This window comes from Ranitomeya imitator, chromosome 3 (genome assembly GCF_032444005.1).
Source record: "Ranitomeya imitator isolate aRanImi1 chromosome 3, aRanImi1.pri, whole genome shotgun sequence".
NCBI classification, from domain to species: Eukaryota; Metazoa; Chordata; class Amphibia; order Anura; family Dendrobatidae; genus Ranitomeya; species Ranitomeya imitator.
The window spans coordinates 719,144,942-719,167,269 of NC_091284.1; the positions used below are offsets into that span (position 1 = coordinate 719,144,942).

The 22,328-nt window shown below is 44.7% G+C and overlaps 3 protein-coding genes across 3 annotated transcripts in view; 2 read left to right on the plus strand and 1 right to left on the minus strand.

The window, feature by feature from the left end:
- ZNF385A (zinc finger protein 385A) overlaps positions 1-22,328 on the plus strand; it is a 257,364-nt gene that overhangs the window by 118,534 nt on the left and 116,502 nt on the right. The window contains exon 2 of the mRNA XM_069758715.1: positions 14,453-14,595. Coding sequence (XP_069614816.1) covers positions 14,453-14,595 — 143 coding nt within the window. The remainder of the gene's footprint in view (positions 1-14,452; positions 14,596-22,328) is intronic.
- Positions 1,260-3,413, plus strand: LOC138670926 (uncharacterized). Its single transcript, XM_069758714.1, has 2 exons — positions 1,260-1,953; positions 2,274-3,413. Exons 1-2 carry the CDS (start codon positions 1,598-1,600, stop codon positions 3,154-3,156), a joined length of 1,239 nt encoding a protein of 412 aa, XP_069614815.1. The 5' UTR covers positions 1,260-1,597; the 3' UTR covers positions 3,157-3,413.
- On the minus strand, positions 3,398-5,581 carry LOC138670925 (uncharacterized). Its single transcript, XM_069758713.1, has 6 exons — positions 5,474-5,581; positions 5,317-5,391; positions 5,070-5,189; positions 4,778-4,979; positions 4,525-4,684; positions 3,398-4,419 (listed from the first exon to the last, which is right to left on the minus strand). The coding sequence occupies exons 1-6, from the start codon at positions 5,516-5,518 to the stop codon at positions 3,504-3,506; spliced, it is 1,518 nt and encodes a 505-aa protein (XP_069614814.1). The 5' UTR covers positions 5,519-5,581; the 3' UTR covers positions 3,398-3,503.

Genomic DNA, 22,328 nt, shown 5'->3' on the forward strand with positions numbered 1-22,328 from the left:
AAATATCATTATGAACTGAAAAAAACACAATGATATCGACCATCATGTTATACCTATAATAAAAGAGACCTCAACCGCCCACATAGAACTGACATAATCAGGAAGGACCCCAAATCCAGACTCATCACTGAACCTTTATATTGTGTGTTAACTGCGGTCACGGCTGTGTGGATTATTAGATCCATCGCTAGAATGACCATGAAGCCATGTTCACACACTCAGTATTTGGTCAGTATTTTACATCAGTATTTGTAAGCCAAAACCAGGAGTGGTTTTGGCTTACAAATACTGATGTAAGATACTGACCAAATACTGAACATATGAACGTGGTCTAAAAGTACATATGTGAATGCAGAGCTTGGTGAGTGGAGCCCTAGGCAGGGGTGTAGCTCCATTTGGATCAGGGGTCGCTGTGTCACGCAGGCCTTGTAGCCTAAGGGGCCCAAATAGTCCTTTAAGCCCATATGAGAAGACCAATACTATTCCGGGCCCATGACTGCTAGGGGCCCTGTTGGAGATTTTGCATTGGGACCCATGAACTTAAAGTTATATCACTGGCCCTATGAATACATTAAAGGGAACCTGTCACCTGAATTTGGCAGGACCAGTTTTGGGTCATATGGGCAGAGTTTTCGGGTGTTTGATTCACCCTTTCCTTACCTGCTGGCTGCATGCTGGCTGAAATATTGGATTGAAGTTCATTCTCTGTCCTCCGTAGGGTGAATCAAACACCCGAAAACTCCGCCCACATGACCCAATACCAGTCCCGCCAAATTCAGGTGACAGGTTCCCTTTAAGAGTGGTTGATAGCTTGGATACCAAATAAATTTCTAAATGAAGACCACTAGCTTAATGTGAAGATCATCTGATTTCTGAGCCCATCACTCACACAATGAAAAGGCCATATCAAATGGCAACTGCCATGAGCAATTATCAATAGGGACGTCTCAGGCCGGAAGCTTGTCACTTCTGGTACCCCTGCACGCCTCAACATAGCTCAGCTCTGCTTCATGAACACTGTCATTTTGTAACCACATTACTGATTTCTCAGTACACACAGGAGGAGGCCGGGACCTATGTACTTGTGTGAATGCCTGTACTGACAATGATAAACTCTTCAGAGCAAACTGTGCAGACAAGGAGAGTTAGAAGCTACTAATTAGGAGATATAGGAGACCAGCTTGTGAAATTTGTGTCCAGATGCTTTGTGGTGCGAACATTAACCTCTTATAACACTGAGTTGTCCAGTCATTTGTTCACTTAGGCTACTTTCACACTAGCGTTAACTGCAATCCGTCCCAAAAACGTCTTTTTCCCGAAAAAACGGATGCGTCAAAAAACTGCAAAACGTATGCAACGAATACAGCATTTCGACGGATCCGTCGCAAAACCGTCGCAAATCCGATAAACGGTTCCGTTGAAATGCTGGATGCGTTGCATACGTTGCATACGTTTTTTCCATCCGTTGCATACGTTTTTACGACGGATCCGTTTTTAAAATGGGAGGCACCAAAATTTGATTGGCTACTGGAAACTAGGGAAATCTATATACTGACTGTATTTACAGCACATCTTTGAGGGTTTTAGTTTAGTGGCAATGATGGATGGTGTAATTGGGAGGATTTCGAGTTTGGTTACTGAAGTTATATTTGAGACGAATCGCCTGGATATCATAGTGCGGGAGAAGGAGGCGGCAGCAGAAAGACGGATGATGCAACGGAGAAGGCGACGATTCTGGATACATCCAATCAATGAGCTGCGGATGACCAGGGGTGTCCAGTCCACTCTCTATCTGGAGTTGCGGTGCAACCCCCAAAAATTCTTTAGTTATGTACGGATGAGGATGGAACATTTCGATTATTTGGTTGGAAAAATAGAGGATGTCATCCAAAGGCAGGACACAAGGATGAGGCTTGCCATCACACCGGCGGAGCGGCTCATGGTGACACTGCGGTAAGCATTTTTTCTTTATGTCATTGCTCATATTGAATGTGAGTACATGCTGCAGAGAATACTGCGCTGACACATTGCGCCGCATTTACTGTAGCATGTCATTTGTTGGTTTATGTGAGGCCATTCCACTTGTTTTTTTTTCTCGTGTCATTGGTCATATTGAATGTTATTACATGCTGCAGAGAATACTGCGCTGACACATTGCGCCGCATTTACTGTAGCATGTAATTTGTTGGTTTATTTGAGGCCATTCCACTTGTTTTTCTTGGTTGATGGTCTGTGCAATTTTTTTTTACATTTTTTTTTATTTTTCCCTGCAGCTTCCTAGCTACGGGTGAGTCTTTGACTTCACTCCATTTCCAATTCCGGCTGGGGATTTCCACTATTGGCGGAATTGTGAAGGACACATGTCGTGCGATTTGGGACACTTTACAGCTGGAGTATATCCCACAACCAACAATGGAAATCTGGATGAGAAGTTCCGAACAATTTGAGCGAATGTGTAATTTTCCAAATTGTGTTGGTGCTGTGGACGGCAAACACATTAGGATTGCAAAACCGGCAGGAACAGGATCAGAGTACTATAACTATAAAAAATACTTCTCAATTGTACTCATGGCTATTGCTGACGCCAACTGCCGATTCCTTGCTGTGGATATAGGAGCGTATGGCCGGTCCAACGACTCCCAAGTGTTTAAAAACTCTCCGATGGGTCGCTGCCTGTATGGAGATACATACAATTTCCCGCCAGCAAGACCGCTCCCAGGAACCAGTGAACCAGCCTTGCCCTATGTGTGTGTAGGTGATGAAGCCTTTCAACTGTCGCCGCACCTACTGAAACCATACAGCAGCCGTGAATTACACCGCACCAAGCGGGTATTTAATTACCGTCTTACCAGAGCAAGAAGAGTGGTAGAGTGCTCTTTCGGTATTTTGACAGCAAAGTGGAGAGTTCTGCTGACGGCAATAAAACTGGATACAAAAACTGTAGACGATGTTGTCAAGGCATGTGTGGTGCTCCATAATTTTGTTATTTCAAAGGAGCCCGTTACCTTGGATGACGAACAATTGGAGACATCCTTGTGGGATTACCGAAGTGCCTCTGTTCGCTCCACCGGTTCTGTTACTAGGATGAGGGAACAGTTTGCTGAATATTTTTTGTCACCTGTTGGGCGGATTCCATGGCAAGACATAATTGTGTGACTTTTTTTTAATTTTTTTTCTTTTTTTTTTCCAAAATTTTTTGGTAGCAACTGCCACAAAAAAAAAAAAAAAAAAAAAAAAAAAAGAGTGTGTGTGGTTTGCTTGCTAATATAATATAAAACCATTTTGTTAAACCTTGAAAACGTCTGGTGTTTCTTTTCACTTAACCTTTCATATTTACCTTAATTAATGAACACACACACACAGTAGATTGTAAACCAGAATTATGTTTATTTCAAAAAATATATTTTTTGTGGGTAATTTTCCCACACAATTTTTTTTTTGGTAATTTAAAGAACCTTTCTTTTTTTGGCAAAAAAAAAACTATGTACAAGTACATTCCAGGTTCACAGGTCCTGGTATTGTTGGGTGGAGTAACTATGGGAGGAGGGGCTGGAAGGTTGGACCACGTCGGTAGGTGGGATTGGGGAAACCCTACCTGTTGCGTCTGTAGTGGAAGGGGGGGGGAAAACAGGAGGCTGACCAGAGGGGTGTTGTGTTGGGGTAGGTGGAAAACTTACTGGGGAAGGAAAGCTGGGCAAAGATGAAGAAAACACGGGTGAATACATTTGGGTTGTGGGCCGGGTTGGGTATTGGTAGTGATGTTGATATTGAGAGTGATGTGGATATTGGGACTGGCGGTGATATTGTGGGGCATGGTGTTGAAATTGGGACTGGGATGTGTGGGGAGGTGTGGGGGTAGATTGGGGTTCGTTAATTACCTTCAGCAGAGCGTTATGGCAGCTATTCATTACCCGCATCTGCTGATCAAAAGAAAGCTTTTCCATGCTCCTGAGCATGGACTGAAAAAAAAGATTGGCTGGAGCTTGACTTACATCTAAATGCAGTCTATCCAAGCGACTGCTGATTTCATGTTGGTTTTCACTCATGCGTGATTGCATCATGCTGAAACCAGCAGTCACTTGTTCTCCCAAAATTTTAAATGAATTTTGGAAGCCTGCATTTAGATGCAAGAACTCAGGAGCATAGCTCCTTTCCTGACCCCTCTGACGCTGCCGCCATGAACCTACCGGTGGTGTAGAGGTGGCAGGGTCAGAGGGGTGGGGTAAAGGGAACGCTATCTGTTGACCATCAGATGCGAGTAAGGAAGGCTGCACTCCACTGGTAGAGGCGGATGAAGTGGAGGGGACAGAGGGGTGAGAGGTGTGGGGCCTACCGACGTGGTCCCCGGTGGCGGACTCAGGAGGGATCGCTTCAGAGGGTGCAGAGGTAGATGCAGGCGCACGGTGGCTGGAGTAGGTGCTGTGAAAGAAAAAAAAATAAGTTAATATATTGATATGAAAAAGGCCGGACTGAAACAAAAGTTTTGTGATTAGACAGGTTCTTACTGTGATGTTGAATACTTACACTCTACTCAGCATGGTTTCCCTCAGGAAGGAGAGGTTCGTGCCATATCTGTACCTCCTCTTCTTCCTTGCTGCTGAGCCACTCGGGGCCTGCATCTCCTCGTTAAACTCCCTCTTAAAGCGATCCCTCAATGACCGCCACCGCTTCCTAACCTTGGTACCTGTGAAGACAGGAATGAAGAAAAAAAAAAAAATATTCGTAAATGCAAGACATTACATTCAGCTCAAAACATCACTGAAAAGTGAATACTTACATAGTTTGCTCTGCTGCTGTGGAAGAAGGTCCTCCCACCTCGCAAAGATGTTCCGGCATACTTCCAACCAGAGCCGACGGGTGACACTGGTATCAGCATGCCTGCGGTCAGCCATGTTCCACAGTGGCTCCCGTTCACGAACCTCCTCGATGAGGGCTTCAATATCGATATCTGAATCGTATTCGGGAGCACACTGTGAAGCCTGTTAGAACAAAAAAAAAAGAAAGAATTAAAAATTAGTAGACTGAAAGCAAAAAATTAACAATTGAAGCCCCACAAAAAACCGACTCACTGATGGCCGACCGCGGCGTCGAGTCCGCCGACTCTGGGAGCGCCTGGGAGAACCTTCATGCTGTGCTGGACGTTCAGCAGCACCAGCAGCAGCAGCAGCAGCAGCAGCAGCAGCAGGAGACTGAAATAAAGGATAAAAAAATTAGCTTTAATGTATGTATATGTTTTCAGTGTTACGTTATATATGAAATTCTGTTTTGTGTACGGTGCAGTGTGATGTGTGAAGCAAGTGTTTCACCACTACTTACACTTGGTTCCTCCTCCACTTCGATGTCTCCACCCGTCTCGGTCCCTTCCGACAGCTCCTCATCGGATTCTGATTCCTGTTTAAACATAATAAATGCATGTAGTGACTCAAAATGATGTAAATTTAAAAAAAAAACCAAAAAAATTTTTTTTACTTACCGATACCTGCTGTTGCTGTGGAGGAGGGCTGCCGGAAGAGGACATTGTGTGGCTGTGGTCCAGGTGGCTGTGGTCCTGGTAGGTCTGTAAGTTAAAAGACACTTGCAATCTGCTCTACACATTGAAGTAGCAGATTTGGAGTCTTCAAAACTTACTTTTCAGGTTTTCTGGATGTGGGCCAGGTGGCTGTGGTCCAGGTGGCTGTGGTCCTGGTAGGTCTGTAAGTTAAAAGACACTTGCAATCTGCTCTACACATTGAAGTAGCAGATTTGGGGTCTTCAAAACTTACTTTTCAGATTTTCTGGATGTGGGCCAGGTGGCTGTGGTCCAGGTGGCTGTGGTCCAGGTGGCTGTGGTCAAGGTGGCTGTGGTCAAGGTGGCTGTGGTCAAGGTGGCTGTGGTCCAGGTGGCTGTGGTCCAGGTGGCTGTGGTCCAGGTGGCTGTGGTCCTGGTAGGTCTGTAAGTTAAAAGACACTTGCAATCTGCTCTACACATTGAAGTAGCAGATTTGGGGTCTTCAAAACTTACTTTTCAGATTTTCTGGATGTGGGCCAGGTGGCTGTGGTCCAGGTGGCTGTGGTCCAGGTGGCTGTGGTCAAGGTGGCTGTGGTCAAGGTGGCTGTGGTCCAGGTGGCTGTGGTCCAGGTGGCTGTGGTCCTGGTAGGTCTGTAAGTTAAAAGACACTTGCAATCTGCTCTACACATTGAAGTAGCAGATTTGGGGTCTTCAAAACTTACTTTTCAGATTTTCTGGATGTGGGCCAGGTGGCTGTGGTCCAGGTGGCTGTGGTCCAGGTGGCTGTGGTCAAGGTGGCTGTGGTCAAGGTGGCTGTGGTCAAGGTGGCTGTGGTCAAGGTGGCTGTGGTCAAGGTGGCTGTGGTCCAGGTGGCTGTGGTCCTGGTAGGTCTGTAAGTTAAAAGACACTTGCAATCTGCTCTACACATTGAAGTAGCAGAGTTGGGGTCTTCAAAACTTACTTTTCAGATTTTCTGGATGTGGGCCAGGTGGCTGTGGTCCAGGTGGCTTATGCCGGTCAGTGTGGTCCCTACTCTATCTGCAATATAATAAGTATAATGGATTGAAAGTTAGACCAAAGCAGAAATAGGTAATGTTTACCACTAAACACCATGTTAAAATGAGAAAAATATGTGAACACCCAAACCCAAAAACTGGTGCACGTTATACCATTCTTTTCCATGTCCCAAAAACAAAAAAAGGTAAACTGTGAGACACCTTTAAAAATATTTTTATGTTTTAAAAAAAAAACAATTACCTCCCCGAAATAAAATTTCAAAGGATAACCTTTATTAAAAAATGACCACTCAAACAACTCTGTATTGCATGTGTAACCATTGGTACATACACCTGATTTAAATTTACCTTTAAGAAATTATACTACGGACAATTTTTTAAGAAACATTTTATTAATATATAATTTTTTTCTTTTTTTTTTTTTTTTAAATCACAATGGAGCAGAAATGCTCTTTATTTTAAAATACAAGTACATCGAATGGGAATGGTTAAGTAAATTAAAAAAAAAAAAATATAACCTCAAGCTGCAGACCATTAGACTTTGCAATAATACATCCATTTTAATAAACAAAAAAAAAAAAAAAAGGTGCACAAAACACTATACTAAAGGTACTGTCACACTAGACGATATCGCTAGCGATCTGTGACGTTGCAGCGTCCTCACTAGCGATATCGTCCAGTGTGACACGCAGCAGCGATCAGGCCCCTGCTGTGATGTCGCTGGTCGGGGAATAAAGTCCAGAACTTTATTTGGTCGCTGGACCTCCAGCAGACATCGCTGAATCGGCGTGTGTGACACCGATTCAGCGATGTCTTTGCTGGTAACCAGGGTAAACATCGGGTAACTAAGCGCAGGGCCGCGCTTAGTAACCCGATGTTTACCCTGGTTACCAGCGTAAAAAAACAAACAGTACATACTTACATTCAGCTGTCTGTCCCCTGCCGTCTGGTTCCTGCACTGACTGCTGGCCGGAAAGTGAAAGTGAAAGCACAGCACAGCGGTGAGTCACACAGCGATGACTCACCGCTGTGGCTGTGCTCTGCTTTCACTTTACGGCCAGCAGTCAGTGCAGTAACCAGACGGCAGGGGACAGACAGCTGAATGTAAGTATGTACTGTTTGTTTTTTTACGCTGGTAACCAGGGTAAACATCGGGTTACTAAGCGCGGCCCTGCGCTTAGTTACCCGATGTTTACCCTGGTTTACCGGGGACCTCTGGATCGTTGGTCGCTGGAGAGCGGTCTTTGTGACAGCTCTCCAGCGACCAAACAGCGACGCTGCAGCGATCCGGATCGTTGTCGGTATCGCTGCAGCGTCGCTAAGTGTGACGGTACCTTAAAGGTACCGTCACAATGAACGATATCGCTAGCAAACCGTGACGTTGCAGCGTCCTGGTTAGCGATATCGTTCAGTTTGACACACAGCGGCGATCAGAATCCTGCTGTGATGTCATTGGTCGCTGCAGAAAGTCCAGAACGTTATTTCGTTGCTGGACTTTATGTAGACATCGCTGAATCGCCGTGTGTGACGCCAATTAAGCGATTTGTTCACTGGTAACCAGGGTAAACATCAGGTTACTAAGCGCGGCTCTGCACTTATTAACCCGATGTTTACCCTGGTTAACAGTGTAAAAGTAAGAAAAAACACAAACACTTCATACTTATGTTCCGCTGTCTGTCCCTCGGCGTTCTGCTTCTCTGCCCTGTATAAGCACAGCGGCCGGAAAGCAGAGTGGTGACGTCACCGCTCTGCTCTGCTTTACGGCTGGCTGGCGCTCACAATGCAGAGAAGCACAGCACGGGGACAGACAGCGGATATTTTTTTTTTTACCTTTTTTTTTTTTTACTTTTACACTGGTAACCATGGTAAACATCGGGTTACTAAGCGCGGCTATGCACTTAGTAACCCCATGTTTACCCTGGTTACTGGCATCGTTGGTTGCTGGAGAGCTGTCTGTGTAACAGCTCTCCAGCGACCAAACAGCGACGCTGCAGTGATCCGGATTATTGTCGGTATTGCTGCAGCGTCACTCAGTGTGACGGTACCTTAATTAGTAAATACATCAAAAATCAATATTAACCAATATGGCATTGACAAATGCACATGCAACCAACAAGACGCACACAAACATACCTGCAAGCCGAGTCATAACGCAAGCATAACACATGAACAGTCGCAATATTGACGAAGGCATAATAAGGTGCAGGCACGTGAACACATACATACAAAAGCACACAGCAGTACAAAAATAAACACACACACCCACACACACACACACACACACACACGGCCATCAGTCCTCCGGCTGGAGCTTGATATCTTCACAGTGGCAGGCCTCACGGTGGATCTGGACTGTAGCAGGGCAATGGCTGTTGCAGGATGACGGCAGGCCTCAGGTTGGATTCAGGTTTTATAAGCTCTTGCTATAGTCAGTACGTCATACACAAATGCGCACACACACACACACACAAATGGCAATATACTCACACTGTTGTAGTGTGTCTGGTCCTTGCTGCCAGGCTGGGCTCTTGGTGTCCGGCTGGGCTCTTGGTGTCCGGCAGGGCTCTTGGTGTCCGGCAGGGCTCTTGGGGTCCAGGCTGGGCTCTTGGGGTCCGGCTGGGCTCTTGGTGTCCGGCAGGGCTCTTGGGGTCCAGGCTGGGCTCTTGGGGTCCAGGCTGGGCTCTTGGGGTCCGGCTGGGCTCTTGGTGTCCGGCAGGGCTCTTGGGGTCCAGGCTGGGCTCTTGGGGTCCGGCTGGGCTCTTGGTGTCCAGGCTGTGCTCTTGGTGTCCGGCAGGGCTCTTGGTGTCCGGCAGGGCTCTTGGGGTCCAGGCTGGGCTCTTGGGGTCCGGCTGGGCTCTTGGTGTCCAGGCTGGGCTCTTGGTGTCTGGCTGGCTGGAGGCTGCTTCTTCTTCTCTCTGAGTCTTGCTGGCATATGTGGGGGTTGAAGGCCCAGACCAGGTTTATATAGATTTGGGGATGTCTGGCCATTTAGATAAAAACACCTGTTTCTGAGCATGCTCAGTAGAAAAAAACGTATTGCAGCGCTGCATTGCGTCGTACGACGTGTCTCGACGCATCCGTCGCTCATAGACTTTCATTCTAGCAAAAGACGCATGCCGACGAATGCGCCGAGACACGTTTTATTGGCGGAGACAAAAAACGTTACAATCTTCTTTTTTCCAGACGACGTGTCGCCTCTTTTCGACGCATCCGTCGAAAGACGTATACCGACGAATGCAAATCCGTCGCAATACGTCGCCAATACAAGTCTATGGGGAAAAAACGTATGCAGCAAAATATTTTGCTGCATACGTTTTTTCTGCAAAACGACGCATTTTAACGTATTGCAGTTAACGCTAGTGTGAAAGTAGCCTTACCTGACATAAAGATAAGTAGATAAGGCTTCTTTCACACTTCCGTCGGCTGGCGGCCGTCAGAATGCGTCACTGCGACATATCGAAGGATGTCTTAAAAATAGTGGAAAACTGCTGTAACGCATCCAGTTTTTTGATGGATGCATTGAAATTAGCCACTGCCTTAATTTGAATGTAGACAATTCGAGAGAGAGAGATTCCCCTGACTAGAAAATCCTTCCAGGCATGCTCAGAAGAGAAAAACGGGATACGTCACTGGATTCCAGTTTTTGCTGGTCAGCGACGGATCCTGCCTCCATAGGCTTCCATTATAGCCGCCAATGGGCAGAGGAGGACCCGTCGCTGAGCGATTTTCCGACGTGCAGAAAAAATGTTCCACTGAACGTTTTCTCCGCCCGGCGGACAGTTATTTTCCGACGGACCCAGTGCACGACGGATGAAAGTATAGCCATCCGTCACAATCCGTCGCTAATACAAGTCTATGGGAAAAAACAGGATACTGCAGAAAAAATTGCAGGATCCTGTTTTTTCAAAAATCGACAGATTTTGACGGGAGCTAAAAGACGGAAGTGTGAAAAAGGCCTAAGCAGATACCTCAGACTCCACGCAGAATGCAGTACTCACTGATACACAATGGGCCAGGCAGCCCATTTTATGACCTATGAGACCAGACCACCAGGTATCTGCCCGATAAGGCAGATTAGCAGTCCAGGCCTGAAGCTAGTGGTGTACAGCATAACAGCACAAATGCTGGGGACACTGGCTGTACCCAGTGGTCTGACTAGAGTACTGAGGACCCCGGTGCAAAATTTGGAACTGGGCCCCCACTTGCATGTTGGTCAGAGGTATGGGCCCTTGTAGCATTCTAGATCCTATAAACACATGTGTGTTCACCATCCATGTAATAATGTCTCTCATCCTAGGTCCATTTCTGGTATAATGTCCCCCATCCTGTGCTCCTTTGTTTTAATATCCCTTGTCCTGTACCCTTTCCTGTTATAGTATCCCCTGTCCTAAGCCGCTTCCTGTTATAATATCCCCCATCCTGGTACAATGTACCCATCATGGGTCCCCTCCTGGTATAATGACCCCCATCCTGAGCCCCTTCGACTAATAATGTCCTCTATCCTGGGCCACTTCCTGGTATAATGTCACCTGTCCTTTATCAATGTCCCCCATCCTGGTATACTGTCCTCCATCCTGGGCTCCGTCCTTGTGTAATGCTCCCCATCCTGGACCCCCTCTTGGTATAATGTTCTGCCTCTTATTTTCAGCATATTAAATAAAAAAAAAAATAAACAATTCTTCATCTTCTTCTCCCACCTTGTGTGGCATCCTCTTCTGTAGCTGACTGCAGTGTGCCAGCAAGGGCAGCGCATGACATCACTGCCATGTGTCGTTTGTGACTGCTACGATGATGTCAGCTGCCGACATCTGGTCGGCTGCGTGCAGGTCCCTGCACAGCAATACACTTCAGCTTAATGTGCTTGCTTCCTCAGACGCACATCCAGCTGAAGTGTGCATTGCCATCTGTGAGCCCCCCTCCCACATGGGCCCAGTCATTATACCCCTGGCTGCACCAAAACACTGCTACATGCAGATGCCCTTATAAAATAGCTATGAGATAATAGCTTTCACTGAGCCTGCTGTATATACATCATATAGGAGACAATGAAGGTGCTGCACATACATCACATAGGAGACGCTGAGGATGCTACATATACACATAAGCTAGGATAGAATACAGAACACTGCATGTGCAGCATAGCTCTTTCCACAAAAGATAACTGGCCAGAGGCTGAAAAAACTGAGCAAACAGATGGGCAAATTTCTGGGGACCACAGTGCTTGGGCCAGCAGCTGTGTTTTGATGGCCACCAGCTTTAAAATTTCTTCTTGCTCTGTGAGCACGTGCATGCAGTGTTCACTACTATGCAAATTGCCTCTTCTGAGAAAAAGAGGACTTAAACTATAGCGCCACCTGTTGGAAGTAGCGATCCTACAAGTCACAATCAACCCTTTAACGAGTCGTGCAATATGACTTAGGATAAAAGCCAAATCAGTATCTCAATTCGCAGACACGGTGTTTCGGGCTGTTGGCCCTCGTCAGTGCGAAGCATGAGAAATGATTTGGCTAGATGAGAGGCTCTGGAATGGGGTCTAAGGGGTAACGTTTCTCCTTATGGAGAGTGACATACCATCTCTGGCTTGTCACTACTAAACACTTAGGTGCGTGCAGTGAAAGATTACATCCTGATACCAGTATCAGCATCAGGACTTACTTTGTGGCTGGAGTTAGCGCACAATTTGTACGGCCCCCGAAGGATGGTTTCAATATCCAAATGACCCTTGGCAGAAAAAAAGGTTTCCTACCACTGCTATAGGCCATGGGTTGGATGCCTCAGCTTTAAATGGTCAGCATTGTCTTCACAAGTGTCTTCATGAAACCTTGTAATGTATCTTACAAAAGAAATCTGCTTTTTCAACCCCCCCCCCCCACCTTTTGAAGTTATTATTCACTCTGAAAAAAACGTAGCTCAATTCTGTCTGTCTTCCACAGCTCAGTTAGGTGCCAGGTTACACAACTTATTGAAATGTTTGGAGAGGAGAGTAAGGGAGATGCAGAGAGGATGATTTTGTGAGGCAGATGAACAGATTGTGTAGATTCTAAATTGCATCGACCAGTGCTGGATTCACAGCTACACTTCTCAGTACTTCTAATTTGCTTGGTGTCTCTGCTGCTTCTATCTATGGAATACCAAAGAGAAAAAAAAGCTGCAATCCCCCTTTCTGTGCATTTAGTATAAGGAAAACATCACAGCAACTAGTCTCCACCTACTTTGAATCAATTTCAAATTTGAGATTAAGTCTGAAGGGGGGAATGCAGGCTACAAGTCCTATAATGACCAGAAAAAGTGTTATTCCTGTTGTACATACACATACATACATACAGCATGTTATAAAATGTTACTTGAAAGTACAGTTCCACTTTAAGTCCTAAAGGTTGTGAGCACCTGAAGTCATCGGTAAGCACACACACTGTGCATCATTAACCTTTGCCAGTGGTTGGCATTAGTCACGGCTCTATGAGGTCTATACAATTCATCTATATTTATCAGAAAGTATTATACAATGCTTCAAGAGAAAATATAAAGCTCGGTGAGAGCCACTGCCGTCATTTTGGCGGCCTCTCCAGCACTCTGCTGTTGTCACAGATTGTGATTCATCTTAATGAGAACAAACTTTACATACATTCAATGATGTGTTCTGAGCTCGGAAAAACCTCAGCTGTTTCTGGTGCATATACCCCCCCAAAATCCTGTGGACTTTAAAAAGCTGTGAGCACAGCATAGCATCAAATGGTTCTTTTGTGAGCCATATAAATGGCAGGATAATTATCACATTCACCCCGGTAGGATAATAACAACCTGAATCTGAGACACAGCGGAAAACACTTTAGCGCCGCAAGAACCATATTCACGTCCACTTTGCAAAATGAACTGAAGCCACTGAGGTCACTTAGGAATTCTCAATATTCTGAAAAAACATTTCTCCAAACACTATTTTAATAACATGGCCGAAAATCTGGGACTTCGGGGAGTTTGAAGTAGTCACTTTTTGCTGATTGTGAGTTGTATTGTGTGCCACGGGAAGCTGAAGCATGTCTCCTTTTGATCTTCCAAGTGGTCAGTTGTCCTAGTTTGTCCTGAAATACATCCTAGAAAAGCATTATTAGAGCAGGCAATGAAATGGCTGTGGGTGAGATGAAGGCCGTAGTGGTAAGCAGGGAAGCCAATCTGTAAGACAACATTCTGGGAAGAAAGAATTGTGCAGCTACTTGAGGTGGTAGATCAAATGTGACCCCCTGAGGCTTTTCCGTCACTTCTCTGAAAACCTTACCTATTAAAATGCTTGAACCATTCACATTTGAAGATAACATTAACACTCGACTACCAGGATACCATTATGCATTATATTGAGACAGATTTTGATTTAGGGTCCTGTCTTCTGTTCTTTAGTTGCACATTAAAGGCTATGCAGCTTTTTGATTTACGTTGTGCGCCAATTCCTGATTATCTCTAGCAGTTCCACCTTCTGTTACTGAGACATTGCGACCGTATAGAAACCAGGTGAATAATGAGAAGAGATGACCTATGGGCTGCCACTCACATGCTACTCTGTAGAGGCAACACTGGAGCTACAAAGTATCACTTCTAATATAAAAGGGTCCTATTAAACAGCCAGGTATATGGAAACCCAACATGGTGCCCTCCATGCCCATAAGTGTACATGCACGAGCCCCATTGCGCATTTTGGACCCATAAACATACAATATAAACCAAAGGTGTGCAGGTATAGTAAAATAGAAAAAGAGAAAAATGGGAAAAAGACAACTGTTCTTAGTATATGTTATAATGGTTGTCAGTATAACCTTTTAACGCAATGATGAGCAAATGATTTTAGAATAATTAGTAAAAGTTTCCTAGCACCTGCTCATTAATGGGCTGTACATTGTATTATGATGCATTTGTATGGACTTTGCTTTATTAAACACTTCTTCTGTTTTCTCTTCAGGGAGCATTAACAGAGGGGCCAGCCTTCCCACCCTGCTCCGTCCGCCTCCAGCCATGGTACAGCGTCACCTGGATATGAAACCATTCCTCTCATTTCCGGTGGAGCCTCAGCCTGCCTTGGGTCTCTTCCCAAGATTCAGCACGGTAAGATATAAATGTTATCAAATTTGTAAAAAAAATATGGTGCCAAGAAATAATAGAGATTTTACTCGCAGAAACCAATCAGAATTCAGCCCTTATTTTTAAAAAGGCCTTTTGAAAATGAAATAAAAAATCTGATTGGTTGATATGAAGAATCACTCAACTTTTCCATTGATAAATCCACCCCTTTGTTAAAGGGAACCCGTCCGAATGAACATTCTATAGAGCAGGAAGAGCTGGACAGATTTTGTGGAAAAAGATTCAGTGTAACTTGTAAATTATTTATTTATACTAGTCCTTGTTCAAGGCTTCTAAGTCCAGTGGGTGGGACTTCCTTCTAGTAGGACCGCCCACTGGACTCCAAAGCAATAGATAGCAGGAATTTAAAATAATGAAATATAGGTTTTCTCCCAAAAAAAGCAATATATTAATCAGCTCAGTTTCTCCAACTCTATGTCATGGTCCTCATACATCAGACTGCATGGTCAATGTGACGAGATCCCTTTAACTGTATAATATAACTCTACTTAAAGCTGTTTATACATAAAAGAGATCTGTGGACCCAACTAACATTAACATGATAGTTTTGCTGCCTGATTCACCCATTATCATTCACATTTGGCTTGGGCAGGTATGAATGTTAGTTATAAGAGGCTGCGGACGACTCCAGCACCACTTGTCTCTGGGAAAAGCCACGGATAATTTGTAGCCTGTTAATGTAGAAGAAAAAAAGCCAGGTTTAATATGATTTACTAAAATGTATCTGGAAACCGATCAGCAATGATAGACTGCGTCGCAGCAATATATCCAACTACTATGGACACTTGTCTGATGCCCAGATTCATATCGGGAAACAGCCGTCTAGTGCCCTCAATGTCGCATAAAATAACAATTCTCACACATCTTTTTTACAACTCTACTATGTATAATTACTCATTTATTCCTATTGGAAAAGTGTGAATAAAGTGACAGGGGTTTTACGACTCTCCTTGTCAATGGAGCATGTTCATACAAAGACCAATCAGTACTGGCAGTAATTAAAATATATAGGTACATACACAATTCATAAGGGGAATAGTAAAACCCTCTAGATAATTAATAATCCACTTCCAGATGGAGTAATTTACATGTTGACAAGTGGATAGGTCCTGATTTAGAGTTAGGCCCCAAAAAGACTGCCTTCAAGTCGGACCACCCCCATTGAACTCCAAAGAAAGTGTTCGCACACTACTGGACAATGCTTTCTTACTAGATACAGAAAATTGAAAAAATTATATTTTTCTCCCGGACGGGCGCTGCTCCTGTGATTTCCCCTCGGTCTATCCCGACCATTATGTGACATTCTGATTGGCTACAATTAGGGTTGAGCGACCTTCACTTTTATAGGATCGGGTCGGGTTTCACGAAACCCGACTTTTGGAAAAGTCGGGTCGAGTGAAATTGGCCGATCCTATAAAAAAGTCGGGGTCGGGGTCGGCCGAAACACGAAACCCAATGCAGTGCATTGGGTTTCCATGGTTCCCAGGGTCTGAAGGAGCAGAAACTCTCCTTCAGGCCCTGGGATCCATATTTAAGTGTAAAATATAGAATTAAAATAAAAAATATCCTTATACTTACCCTCTGACGCGCCCTGGTACTAACCGGGAACCTTCCTTCCTTAGAATCAGACGTGACGTCGCGGCTTGTGATTGGCCGCGCGGCCGCCCATGTGACCGCTCGCGCGGCCAATCACAAGCCGCGACGTCACCCGCGACGTCACCGAAGGTCCTGGAAGGGCTGATTCTTAGGAAGGAAGGCTGTCGGAAGGAAGCAGGGCGCTTCCGAGGGTGAGTATATTCCTATTAGGTATATACTCACCCTCGGAAGCGCCCTGCTTCCTTCCGACAGCCTTCCTTCCTAAGAATCAGCCCTTCCAGGACCTTCGGTGACGTCGCGGCTTGTGATTGGCCGCGCGAGCGGTCACATGGGCGGCCGCGCGGCCAATCACAAGCCGCGACGTCACCGCGACGTCACGGCAAGGTCCTAGAAGCGCGGATTCGAAGGAGGAAGGCTGCCGGTTAGTACCAGGGCGCGTCAGAGGGTAAGTATTGCAATATTTTTTATTTTAATTCTATATTTTACACTTTAATCTGAATTCCGATACCAATTCCCGATATCTTAAACATATCGGGAATCGGGATCGGAATTCCGATTCCAGATTCAAAAGATCGCCGACTTCATGGCCGACCCCCCACTGGGGTCGGGTCGGGTTTCATGAAACCCGACCTTGCCAAAAGTCGGCGACTTTTGAACAATTTCGACCCGTTTCGCTCAACCCTAGCTACAATAGTAGAGACAGTGAGGCGAAACAGAGTTGGGAGAGAATTTGTGAAGGTCATAGAGGGGACGCGGGGTCAGGAGGATGTATGTAATTTTTTGTATTTTCTGCAACAGAATGCAGCTGTTAATAAGAGATTGTCCCAAGAAGGATTTCTCAATTGGGTAAGTTATCAACTAGGCACAAGACAGATTGCAGCCTGCCAATTGTCAGACTGATGGGACCTTCACCAATTCCTAGTAGAGTGCCCGCCAGGGCCGTGGGGATGATCAGTACTGGGCCGCTGCTAAAAGGGATGTTTCATGGTAGCAGTGACCCGGTCCGTGGCCCAGGGTGTCCAATGAAAAATGATGATTAAAGGGTAATAAAGTTTATGGGGAGGTTGTTCGTGACGCCACCCGTGGTGTTCGGCAATGAGTGGCCGACACTGCTTAAGGGGACTGCTGGGGCTGATGGTCATGCAGCAGAATTGTTACTGCTCTCCACAGGTAGAGCTGGACCCCAGGGCAACCAAGGTGGCGCCGCAATAATTCAGAGGACACAGCAGGGTGCAGTTTCCACAGTTTACTCACAGTTTGAAGTGCAGGCCGGGTCACTAGTTACAGGTGACAATGGAGGTCCGGTGAGCCTGGAAGCAACTTAGAATCCGCTAGCCAGATGGGTTTTGAGGCCTCCTTACTGCGCTGTCCTCTGAGGTCCTTGCTGCTTAATGCTATGCACAGTCCTCTCCTCCTTATTGGTCTGTAGTAATTGCCTGTATGGCAGGCAGCTTGAGCCTATTACAGGTGTTACTTCTTTGTGGTGGTTCCAGGCTCTCATTTGCTGCTGTGCCTTCAGGTGTTGTGATGGGCCTGAAGTCCCCTGCCCTCTGGATTTAGCTGCCGGGACTTCAGTGCCCGCACAACCACGGACTCCAGCATCCAGTCTCTAGCACTTGGCCCTGAGGTGAGCTTATCTACAGCTCCACTCCTCAGGTTCTTCCTTGACTTCCTCTCTCCTTTCTATCTTCCTCAGACTAACTCACTCCGCCTCCAGGCCAGAACTTATATCAGGAAGCTCCCCTGAAATCAGTTGCTAAAGCTCCCCCTTCTGGTCTGGAGTAGGAAGGATGTTGGATGTAAGTGTTATCTGGTCAGGGAACCCCTCCTTCTTCCAGGCATGTCATCACTCGCTGTGAGGGAGGCAATGCCACTGTGGCAACCGGACTCATGGGGTGCCACACTAGAACATAGCAGCTCAGCTATCTCTGGCAGTCCCAAAGACAATGAATGGAGTGGTAGTGATTCCATTTTATCAGGACATATATTAGCCCTGTGCTTGTGATCAGTGCAGTCCCAGCAGTTAGATTCCCAGCATCCAACAAGTTATCACCTATCCTATGAGTGATAGCCTCCCCACTCCATACAACCCCTTTAATAGCATAGTGTTTTTTTTTAATTGAGCCTCCTGACAAGCTGGGGATGAAGAGCTGTGATATCAGACCCTCCTCTGCACTAAAATATAATTAAGTACCGTATTCATCATGTTTTTATATCGGGGACTATTCAGTATTTTGGAATTCTTTCCTAAATTACAGACCGTCTTCTGTAAGGAGTAAATTAGATTCACACTCCGATACTCGTCCTCTAACCTAAAAGTATGATAATTCACAACCACAGATGCACTGCCGATAAAGATCCTACTGGAAACTGGATTAAGGTGTGGACCCTGAATCCAACCGAAGGGTAAAACTCACAAAAGGGGCAATCATTACGAAAGACACATAGATAATGAGGACTTTGATACAAGACAATGAAATTTAGGGAATGTTATACAAGCTATTATTAGTTGTACCCAATGATATCAGTGCAGTAATAACCACGGAGCTCCAAGATAGTAATCTTCTGTAGATAACTAATAGGAAAGGTTCTTCTAAGTACTTCAAGATCGGTGTAACATAATAAATTATATGCTCTGTATTTCTTTAAAGGGTTACTCCCCCCAAAATAGTTATGCCCTATCCACTGAATAACTTGCTGATTAATGCAGCTCTGACATTTGAAACCCTCAGCAATCACAAGATTGTGGCTCTTGAACCCTGAGAATGGGGCTCTGCTGCCTCACTTAATGGAGCGGAGGTACGCGTGCTTATCCTCAGCAGCCAGATAGACAATGAATGAGGCCGAGGACGAGCATGCGCACCTCTGCTCCAACATTTACTCCCCAGACAGGGACTTTTTGATATAACAGGTCAACCTATTGGGTATTTCTCACTACTGCAGGAACCCACATAAGACATTGTTTTGAATTTGTTTTTATCTATCTATCTATCTATCTATCTATCTATCTATCTATCTATCTATCTATCTATCTATCGATATATCTATCTTCATGTTAAAATTAAGAGTATTGGAAACTATTAATAATCATTAATAATCAATCATGGAAATGATTGATATAATGTGGGGGGAATAAATCAAATCAAATCATTCTTTTTTAACAAAGTGAGCGTAAATTATAGCTGAAACCCTAACCATCTCTAAGCCAGTATTGCTTTCCCAAACAGCCAAAAATGCAATTTTTGTTAATCACATGAATCCTCAATATAGTTTTAGTTTATCGAGTGATGAAAGCCCAGTCAGGAGATTTTTAGTCATTTACATCTTACTTATGTGAGAGAATTTCAGCTATTATTGACGCTTACGTGTCACAATAAAGTATTAAAATTAGATCTACAAGAACAGTTATGGGGATGTGAGAAATTCATTATAAAATGATACCTAAACCATCTCCTATAATACAGTCATGGACAAAAATTTTGAGAATGAGACAAATATTAATTTGTCCAAAGTCTACTGCTTCATTTTTTCTATTGGCAATTTGCATATACTCCTGAATGTCAGAGTGATCAGCTTAACAGCAATTACTGTACTTGCAAAGTCAATATTTGCCCAGAAAATGAACTTTAACCCCCAAAACACATTTCAACATCATTGCAGTCCTGCCTTAAAAGGAGCAGCTAACATCGTTTTAGTGATTGATCCATTAACACAGGTGTGGGTGTTGATGAGGACAGGGCTGGTGATCAATCAGTCATGATTAAGTAAGAATGACATCACTGGACCCTTTAAAAGGAGGCTGGTGCTTGGTATCATTGTTTCTCTTCAGTTAACCATGGTTATCTCTAAAGAAACACGTGCAGCCATCATTGCACTGCACAAAAATGGCCTAACAGGGAAAAGTATCGCAGCTACAAAGATTGCACCTCAGTCAACAATCTATCGCATCATCAAGAACTTCAAGGAGAGAGCTTCCATTGTTGTCAAAAAGGCTCCAGGGCGCCCAAGAAAGACCAGCAAGTGCCAGGACCGTATCTTAAAACTGTTTCAGCTGCGGGATCGGACTACCAGCAGTGCCGAGCTTGCTCAGGAATGGCAGCAGGCTTGTGTGAGTGCTTCTGCACGCACTGTGAGGCGGGGACTCTTTGAGCAAGGCCTGGTTTCAAGGAGGGCAGCAAAGAAGCCACTTCTCTCCAGAAAAAACATCAGGGACCGACTGATATTCTGCAAAAGGTACAGGGAGTGGACTGCTGAGGACTGGGGCAAAGTTATTTTCTCTGATGAATCCCCTTTTCGATTGTTTGGGACATCTGGAAAACAGCTTATTCGGAGAAGAAGAGGTGAGCGATACCACCAGTCTTGTCTCATGCCAACTGTAAAGCATCCTGAAACCATTCATGTGTGGGGTTGCTTCTCAGCCAAGGGAATCAGCTCACTCACAGTCTTGCCTAAAAACACAGCCATAAATAAAGAATGGTACCAGAATGTCCTCCAAGAGCAACTTCTCCCAACCGTCCAAGAGCAGTTTGGCGCCCAACAATGCCTTTTCCAGCATGATGGAGCACCTTGCCATAATGCAAAGGTGATAACTAAATGGTTCATGGAACAAAACATAAAGATTGTGGGTCCATGGCCTGGAAACTCCCCAGATCTTAATCCCATTGAGAACTTGTGGTCAATCATCAAGAGACGGGTGAACATGAACAAACAAAAACCAACAAATTCTGGCAAAATGCAAGCATTGATTATGCAAGAATGGACTGCTATCAGTCAGGATTTGGTCCAGAAGTTGATTGAGAGCATGCCAGGGAGAATTGCAGAGGTCTTGAAGAAGAAGGGTCAACACTGCAAATATTGACTTGCTGCATTAACTCATTCTAACTGTCAATATAACCTATTGTTACTCATAATATGATTGCAATTATATTTCTGTATGTGATATAAACATCAGACAAACACTAATAAAAACCAGAGGGCAGCAGATAATGTGAAAATATAATTTTGGTGTCATTCTCAAAAATTTTGGCCATGACTGTAGACCTATAAGTCCATTACAAGGAATTCTTTTAACTATTGGACCTGAGTTTAAGAAATATTAGAAGATGTCGCCAAAGATATTCTCTATAAAAGGAGACTTAACGGGGGACTAGGACTACCGGACATTTCTGCTTACTTCCTAACAAATCTAATAAAGCAAAGTATCTATTGGTTTAGAGCAGGGGTGGGGAATCTTTTTTTCTGCCAAGGGCCATTTGGATATTTCTACCATCCTTTGGGGGCCGTACAAACTCTACCCACACAGTACAAACTTACTCTGGCACTGGTTTCAGGACGTAATCTTTCATTGCATGCCCTTCAATTTTCACTAGTGAACACTGCATGCGTGTGCTAACAGAGCAAGAAGAAATTAATGAGCTGGTGGCAATCAAAAAACAGCTCTCCGCCCATGAATGTGGTCCCTGAGAATCTGCTCAGGGGCCTGATTAAAGGTCATCGAGGGCCATAAATGGCCCTGGGGCCTGAAGTTCCCCATCACTGGTTTAAAGAAAACTCACCTCTGGCTTGGCTAGAACTAGAAACAGCACAAAACAGCAATCGTCCACTAAAAGATTACTTATTTAGTCATCTACAGTGGGGCAAAAAAGTATTTAGTCAGTCAGCAATAGTGCAAGTTCCACCACTTAAAAAGATGAGAGGCGTCTGTAATTTACATCATAGGTAGACCTCAACTATGGGAGACAAACTGAGAAAAAAAAATCCAGAAAATCACATTGTCTGTTTTTTTAACATTTTATTTGCATATTATGGTGGAAAATAAGTATTTGGTCAGAAACAAACAATCAAGATTTCAGGCTCTCACAGACCTGTAACTTCTTCTTTAAGAGTCTCCTCTTTCCTCCACTCATTACCTGTAGTAATGGCACCTGTTTAAACTTGTTATCAGTATAAAAAGACACCTGTGCACACCCTCAAACAGTCTGACTCCAAACTCCACTATGGTGAAGACCAAAGAGCTGTCAAAGGACACCAGAAACAAAATTGTAGCCCTGCACCAGGCTGGGAAGACTGAATCTGCAATAGCCAACCAGCTTGGAGTGAAA